The 9,311-nt window shown below is 37.9% G+C and overlaps 1 protein-coding gene across 1 annotated transcript; it reads left to right on the top strand.

Moving 5' to 3' along the window:
- The first annotated feature begins 1,517 nt into the window (after window positions 1–1,517).
- Window positions 1,518–2,057, top strand: LOC111884852 (uncharacterized). The gene has a single exon (XM_023881150.1). The coding sequence runs from the start codon at window positions 1,518–1,520 to the stop codon at window positions 2,055–2,057; it is 540 nt and encodes a 179-aa protein (XP_023736918.1).
- Window positions 2,058–9,311: the final 7,254 nt, after the last annotated feature.

Here is a 9,311-nt window from a genome sequence, read left to right as displayed (position 1 = left end):
ACGAAATGCAAGATGACACCCAGCACCATATTGAAGCCCTTCAAAGGCAACTTAATGTTGCTCAATCCGAGATAAGGGAGTTGAGAGAGCATCAGGATGCACAACAAAGGCGCTGGAAAACGCAGGATGAGGCAGAACCAAGTAACCGTCGTAGCAACCGCTACAAGTAGTGTTTACACTACTTTCTAGTTTAATATACTGAATGTATAGACTACTTTCAGGATATGTAAAAATCAAGTATCAATAAAATAATAAGCACTTTACTTCAACAAGAGTTACTACAATTTTCACAAACATTCCATTCCAAAGTTTTGGGATTATGGATATGTTCCAGTGTTATTTTAATACTTTTCAATACGACCGCGGAATTTTTTATTTTCGGTAGGTCGGTTTGATGTTGATACTTTCGCAATATTGTGGTTTATTAAGGACCTGCTTTAGGATCAAGTATCCAGATTACATATACTTAATATACCAATACAATCGACATGTATTTTCATACTCTTTGAAAATAACAACTTCATTTTATACTATCTTGTTGCAAGTTGTACTTGCAGTGGACATCCATTTTCAATTCTTCACAAAATTCTTGCTGAATTAAGTGTTTAAGTTTAGAGATATCAAATTCATATTCATTTTTAATATCTCACTATCATTTTATCTATTGACTTTTATAGAAAAAGATGCCTCCTCGTAGAAATCGAAGACGTAATAATGAAAATGAAGCACCGATGCCGCCTCCACCACCACCCCCTCAATTCGATGCTGCTATGTTCCAAGCAGCAGTCACGGTAGCTGTAGCGGATGACTTCTCTCATATCAATACTCCTGGTGCTAGTGGGTCGGGAGCTGGTGCACATCCATCTAACCATGTTGAGGGTCATGAGCACTCGCAATAGTGCACTTATAAAGACTTCTCGAATGCCAAACCCAGGACCTTTAATGGAACTGGAGGAGTGATGGTTTTAAGGCAGTGGATTGAGAAGGCATAAGCAATCTTTGAAATTTGCTCTTGTCCAAAGGGTAGCAAAGTTAAATTTGCTGCCTGTACTTTCTCAGATAGGGCCCTAACATCGTGGAATGGCCATGTTAAGTCATCGACTTTGATAGTGGCTAATACTATAAGCTGGGAGAACCTAAAAACCATGTTGATGCGGGAATACTGTCTGCGAGGGGAAATTCAGAAAATGGAGCAAAAACTCTGGGGTCTTACCATGGTCGGTGCAGACATAACAACTTACATGAATCGGTTCTGTGACTTGGTGATTCAGTGTCCGGAAATGGTTGCTCTAGAGAGAAAAAAGATTGAAAGGTATATTTGGGCACTGTCGCCCCATATATAGGCAAGTGTCATTGCATCTAGGCCTATTACCTTTGACAGTGCCAAGGAATTGGCACAGTCACTTATTGACCACGGAAATCGTCAAAACTCTGTGGTTACTGCCCCATAACAACCTAGGGAGAACAACAACAACAACAATTAGAAGGGTTGGAACAAAAGTAAGGGAAAATCTCCTATGGAACCTTCAAAGAGGCAACAAATAGTTATAGTCCGTGCTACTACTATACATGCTACCATACCTACTATTGTGCCTGCTGTTGCCCCTAAAAACCCAACACCAACTAAACCCTATGCTGGTAGCCTCCCTAAATGCAAGAAGTGCAATTTTCACCACACCGGAAATTGCCCTGAAATGCAGTGCTGTAACTGCAATAGGAAAGCGCATACTGCCCGATTCTGTAGAACACCACCTCAACCACTTAACCAAGTACCTGCCGCTGGAGTAGGTCGAGCATGCTACCAATGCGGTGATGTGGGGCATTTCAAGAGAGATTGTCCAAATGTTGGAAATGCCGGTGGGGTTGGGAGAATTCTAGCACTAGGTCACGAAGAAGCGATGGCAGACCCTGCTGTGGTCACGCATACGTTCCTTCTCAACAATACTTATGCATGCATTCTTTTTGATTGTGGTGCTGAGAGGAGCTTCATGAGCCAAAACTTCAAACATATACTAAATCAAAACTCCCAACAACTAAATGAAACTTTGACAGTATAAATGGCTAATGGGAAATCTGAATCCACCAATGATATATACATAGGATGTACCCTTACCTTAAATGATTTTTCTTTCTCAATAGACCTTATGGCGGTCTCTATCAAAAGTTTTGACGTCATAATAGGCATGGATTTGTTGTGCCCCAACCATGCCGACATCCTATGCTATGAAAGAGTTATTCGTTTGAACTTGCCAACTAACGAAACTCTTGTTATTTATAGCTACAAACCCGGGATGAACCTTTAGATCATTTCTTGCATCAAGGCACATAAATACCTTCGCGAGCATTCTCGAGGTCTGCAACTTTCCCGATGTATTTCCTGATGATCTTCTAGAGGTGCCTCCTGAACGACAAGTCGAATTCCGAATCGACTTAATCCCTGGAGCTAACCCCATAGCCAAATCCCCCTATCATCTTGCACCTTCTGAAATGCAGGAATTATCCAGCCAGCTTAATGAACTCCTAAGCAAAGGCTTCATAAGACCAAGCTTCTCACCTTGGGGAGCACCGATTTTGTTCGTAAAGAAGAAGGATGGATCATTCCGCATGTGTATAGACTACCGCAGGCTGAATAAACTTACCATCAAGAATCGATACCCTCTGCCTCGCATTGACGATCTGTTCGACCAAGTTCAAGGGGAAAACTACTTCTCGAAGATAGACTTAAGATCCGGGTATCAGCAGTTACGAATTTTGGAGGAAGACGTTCCCAAAACCGCGTTCAGAACTCGTTTTTGGTCATTACGAGTTTATAGTGACGCCATTCGGATTGAAGAATGCACCTGTAGTGTTCATGGACCTAATGAATAGAGTGTGTTGTCCATCCCTGGACAAATTCGTTATAATCTTCATTGACGACATCCTTATCTACTCAAAATGCAAAGAAGAACATGGCCAACATCTTCGTCAAATATTACAAACTCTTAGATCAGAGAAACTCTATGCAAAGTTTTCAAAGTGTGAATTTTGGATCAGGAAGGTAGATTTCCTAGGTCATGTTGTTATTTCAGAAGGAATACACGTTGACCCTTCCAAAATAAAGGCAATTGAAAACTGGTCAGCACCCAAAACACCTACAGAAATCCGTCAACTCTTACGTCTTGCTGGCTATCATCGCAGATTCATTCAAAATTTCTCTTGAATAGCTAAGCCTCTTACTACTCTGACCCAAAAGGGTGTAACCTTTAGCTGGGGAGAAAAGCAAGAAACAACGTTCCAAATGCTGAAGCGAGCCTTGTGTAGTGCACCGATCCTGTCTCTCCTTTAAAGGACATAGGATTTCATAGTGTAATGTGATGCTTCTAATCAAGGGCTTGGATGTGTTTTTATGCAAAGAGGAAAGGTTATATCCTATGCCTCAAGACAGCTAAAAACACATGAAGTCAACTATACAACACATGACCTTGAACTAGGAGCAGTGGTGTTTGCTCTGAAGATCTGGAGACAGTACTTATAAGGCACGAAATGCACAATATTCACGGACCATAAAAGTCTCCAGCAAATCTTCGATCAGAAAGAGCTAAACATGAGACAACGACGATGGGTGGAGCTACTTAACGACTACGAATGTGAAATTCTTTATCACCCTGGTAAAGAAAACGTAGTAGCTGATGCCCTTAGTAGAAAAGAATACTCGGGACACTGGGTAAAGTCGTTGACCATGACAATCCATTCGCAGCTGTCCATGCAGATCAAGCAAGCTCAAATTGAAGCCTTGAAACCCAAAAACGTGGCAGGTGAAACCCTGTTAGGAATGGATAAGAACTTCCAAGTCAGGGATGATGGAGTCTATTATTTCATGAACCAGATTTGGACACCAAAGCTTGGTGGTTACAGAGATGTGGTTATGAATGAAGCACACAAAACCCAATACTCCATCCACCCAGGTTTAGAAAAGATGTATCTGGACCTTAAGAAACTATATTGGTGGCCTAACATGAAAGCCGAAATCGTTACCTTTGTGGGCAAGTGCCTTACTTGCACCAAAGTTAAGGTAGAGTACCAGAAACCTTTAGTTTTATTGCAATAACCTGAAATCCCTGAATGGAAGTGGGAGAAGATTACAAAGGCTTTCATAACCATGTTACCCAAGACATCAAGTGGTTATGATACTATTTGGGTAATCGTTGATAGATTAACCAAATCCGCACACTTCTTACCAATCAAGGAGACCGACAAGATGGAGAAGCTAACAAGAACATACCTCAAGGAGATTGTTAGACTGCATGGTGTGGTAATATCTATTATTTTAGACCGAGATATTAGATTCACCTCTCCTTTTTGGCAGTCTTTACAAAACTCTTTGGGAACTACGTTGGACATGAGTACAGCCTACCATCCGAAAACAGATGGACAAAGTGAGAGGACGATTCAAATGTTAAAAGATATGTTACGAGCTTGCGTGATAGACTTTGGAAAGGCATGGGATATTCATTTACCCCTTGTTGACTTCTCTTATAACAAAAATTATCACACTAGCATAAAAGTTGTTCCATTTGAAGCCCTCTATGGCCGCAAGTGCAGATCCCCTCTGTGCTGGGCTGAAGTGGGTGACACGCAGCTAGCTAGAGGTCAAACTCATGACAGTACTCTCACTGGTCCAGAAATTATTCGAGAAACTACCAAGAAGATCATACAAATTTGGGAGCGACTTAAAGCTTCCAGAGATAGACAGAAAAGCTACGCTGACAAAAGGAGAAAACCCTTGGAATTCCAGGTTGGTGACCACATTTTGTTAAAGGTCTCACCCTGGAAGGGCATGATACACTTTGGAAAGCGTGACAAACTGAATCCAAGGTACATAGGACCATTTAAGATTCTTGCCTGAATAGGCCCTGTAGCTTACAAACTTCGATTACCCCAAGAACTAAGTAACATTCATCCTACCTTCCACGTTTCAATCTTGAAAAAGTGTCTATCTGACGAGACTCTTGTGATACCACTCGAGGAAATTGAGTTAAATGAGAGCCTCAATTTTGTGGAAGAACCTGTAGAGATACTACACAGGGAAGTTAAGAAAACCAAACAAAGCTGCATCCCGGTAGTGAAGGTTCGCTGGAATGCAAAATGGGGAACTGAATTCACTTGGGAGCGGGAGGATCAAATGCAACAGAAATACCCACATCTTTTTTCCTAGTCTATCTGTAATGTAAATTTCGAGACGAAATTCTCTCTAACGGGGGGATAATGTAACAAACCGTTATTTCAAACCTATGTAATAGTGTAGGCCAATTTGTACTTCTTTTTAATTTAATAAATAGAAATTTTGGCATACTGTGTATACTTACATAATTGACCCTCAAAAATAAATTATTAAATAATCTCAATTGGGATGAACCAAGTGATGACCAATCGAGTTATAATGAAAATCCGAATTATAACGAAGAAGTTATGACCAATCGAAAATCCGCGACAAAACTGGCAAATACACTATTCAGTGTAAAAACTGAATTTTTAATAAAACGCTTTTTAGCCTTAATAATCTAAATGAAAGTTGTAGTTTATGTTAAACTGAGAACGTGCATAAAAAGAACGCCAAAATCTGACTTCGTATGAGTAAGTTATCATTTTTCTAAGTTTCAGTATAGAAGTGTACAACTAAATACTCGAAATAAAGATCGATTGGTTTTTTGCCGACACAACCTAAACGAGAATTGAAGGTCTCGCCATTAGTAGTACAACGGTAAAAAGACAGACAAAACAGACGTCGGATGAAGAAGTTATGAATTTTTAACGGATTTTCCTGTCTCGGTCTGTTAAAAATAATAATAATAAAAATAATTATAAATTAGCCAAAGAAGTCTAAACGAAAGTCGTAGACTATAATTTTACCTATGCGTGCAATAAAAGAACGTCAAGAACGGAGTTCGTATACAAAATTTATGAATTTTACAAGTTTATGGCACAAAAATAAAGAAAAATAGGAAAAACTGGGAAATTTCGCATCAACAGTACTTGCCATGTCACCCTCGCATGCGAGCCTCCACGTGGCGTCTTTTGATTGGACCACAACCTCACGTGTCACCTCCTGATTCGACCAACTCCACGGTCCAATCCTACTCGGACAGCTTCGCATGACACACCCCGGAGACACACCTCAGATGCTGCCTTCGCACGTGTCCTTTTTCTATTGGACCGAAGTCCGGTCCAATCCGAGCCTACCACCTCCGAACTGAAGCTGCCTCCCTTCGCAAGCTGTCAGCCTCGCATAGCCTGGCATAAGCCACGAATCCGAGGCTTTGGCCTATATAAGGCGTGCGAGGGTCCGAGTGTTTTTACACTTTTTCACCCCAAATTTCGTTCTCTTTCACATTTTCCACTTCCATACGCTCATATACAACCCCTAAAGCCCCGGTATCAAGACTCAAGCCCAAAGCAAGCCTCAAAGCCCCGAGATTCCCGAGAATTAACCTCTCTCCTGTCAAAACTCTGCCCGATTTGAGCCGGTTTCCCGACAAATAAACTCCTTTTTCGTGATACGAAACTCTGTCCGATTCACCATCTATCAAGTGAGTTCATACCCCCGTATTTTCATAATTTGTACTGTTTTAAGGGGGTAAATACAAGTATAACACAATATCTTTGTGTTATAAATAAATGATTTCAAATCACGATAAAACGATTTTAAAGCATAAAAAATACTCCAATATTGTACTCTTTTATAAACTTATACTTTTCCCATATATATATATATATATATATATATATATATATATATATATATGTATGTATGTATATATATATATATATATGTATATATATATATATATATATATATAATATTTAAAATGATTAGGACTAATAAGTCGTTCTAGGTCCTTTTCCTTGTTTGGATGTGGACTCATAGTACCGGTTGTTTGTCCGAAGGTCGTTTAAATTTTACTTATATATAAAATTGTATATGTATATAAATATAACAGTTATTTCATAATTGGATATATATATATATATATATTAATATAAACAAGATTTAAAAGGATTAGGACTAATAACTCATTCTAGGTCCTTTTCCTTGTTTGTACGTGGACTTATAGTACCGGTTATTTGTCCGAAGGTCGTTTAAATTTTACTTATATATAAAATTGTATATGTATATAAATATAAAAGTTTTTTCATCAGTTTAATTACCCTTTGTTACATGTTGAGCAAAGGATTACATGCAAAAATAGTTATTTACCAATTCATAAAGTACATATAAATTATAATAGGTATAATTTATGATCCATAGAACAATAATTCATGATTCAAGCATACAAGAATACACTGTTTTACATGAAACAAGGGTTTTGATTCAAATCAAATCAAGGTTTTACACTTGTCAAATACATGTTCGGAACACTAATTCAAGAACATAGTGTCAAGCATTTATTTCAGAATAATTGGGTTTTCATATCTAATATACATGTAACGTTTATATGCTTTTTATGAGACATTCAATTCAGGTTGCTTAATTCACTTTAGACAACCACGGTAAAGTCCTGACATTATAACCAGAATCTCCAGCCCTGGGATCGAAACAAGTTGTGTGTAGATCTATATCGGGATTGACAACCCCGCACTCAGGCTTCTAGCTACAGTCAAACATACACGCCAATGAGTGGCAATTGTTTTCAACAGTTTAAACACCCACAAGGCGTTTGTTTCAGGCGTTCATGTCTTAGTATGGTTATAATAACTCATAAAAAAGATATTAACAACACGTTAGTGTATAAACAACTAAACGTAAGTACATCTTCAAAGTACCAGTTTACAAAATACAAAGTACAATGGTATACTATAGTTTTCAATAACAGTTGGTGAAGCCAGGCACACTCTCAGTTACATGCTTTACAAATACAGAACATTGGTTTACAAAATAGAACGATTTTATGAGAATAATACTACTTTTCATATACAACATAAAATATGGGATTTTCTGGAACAGTTTTCATAATCAAGATACAAAGACACCCTTTCAAACATAAAGACTTATGACTCACTCAACTTATTGTTGATACTCTCTTTTCAAATTACTTGTATTCTCAAGGATATAATAACAGATACTCCATGAGCTTTTTGAGAAGATGGAGCCATTATGAGTTATATCTTCTTCTTTTGTATAACTATTTTGGTTTCAATATACAATGATTGAACACATGTAAATACTTATACTTTTAAATACAATGGTTGTTTGTACTTTGATTATTATGATGCATGTTTTGTGATACTACAAATGAAGTCCACCACCCCCGGACGTTTCCGCCGTCTGGTTTGGGGGTGTGACACAATTGATCCTCTAAGAACACTTTACTGCATTTATATGACTAAGAAGAGGATTCAGGCATTATTGAAATGGTTAAATCAAGAAGATAAGTCATGCTTCGTTCCAAAATCAAGTTTTAGAGTTATACTCTAGTTACTCCAAGTTGTACCTTGAGTGACATGTTCTAAGTAGGTTTATAACACCTCATGAAATGTGGAGTAGAAATGTTTTCTTTCTCTACCACATTTGAAATTGGTAGTTGTGATGTTTTGGATAAAACAAAGACCAACTAAGACTAATTATATGAAGTGTTTCTTGATAAGAACCCACACTAACTCTTGAATATTTGTTTGTCGAGGAATGTTCCTTGACAGAGAATCTTTTATGTCAAGAAGTTAGTGGGATTCTTGTTGAACTTTAAAAGTGTTCGGAGACAATAGAGAATAAACCTTTTAATAATCACTAGCATACGACCTAAGGTTGATAACCTATGAGTTTTATGGTTTTCATTTGACTGCATAAGGCAAAGAACCATGATCAATGAAAGTACATTGATCTATATAGGTGAACTGCTCAATAGCTTGGAAACACTCGTAAGCCCTTGTGCTACCAGGTGGCAAGAAATTAAGATTAAGCAGGTTCAGTCCACATAAGTTTGAATTTTTCATAAAACTTGTATTATGATGGTGGTTGGAAATGACAAAATTTGCATGGATACGAACATATAAACCATAAAATCTAAGTGACAAGAGGTTTCGCTCGACTTCAGGAAAATGGTTGTGAGGAAACGCTTTCACTAGTAGATTTTAAAGGATTGATTAATGTCATTAGAGTTAGCAGTTGTGATAATTGCATTCTCAAATTCGAGTATGATTATAGCATCCTTTTTATAGTTTGAATTGTGAGAAATGGAAAATAGTTTCAACATTTGAGACTTATTGCTATAAGTTCTAGAAGGGTTTGAACTCACAAATATGCTATTTAATGATAGGTGTATGAGCTTGAGAAGTCT

The sequence above is a fragment of the Lactuca sativa genome, chromosome 4 (genome assembly GCF_002870075.4).
Source record: "Lactuca sativa cultivar Salinas chromosome 4, Lsat_Salinas_v11, whole genome shotgun sequence".
NCBI classification, from domain to species: domain Eukaryota; kingdom Viridiplantae; phylum Streptophyta; class Magnoliopsida; order Asterales; family Asteraceae; genus Lactuca; species Lactuca sativa.
This window is presented reverse-complemented; position numbering and strand designations above follow the sequence as displayed.

Bases quoted from the DNA above. Each gene is read 5' to 3' on its own strand.
- LOC111884852 (XM_023881150.1), top strand. From the start codon at position 1,518: ATGGAACCTTCAAAGAGGCAACAAATAGTTATAGTCCGTGCTACTACT.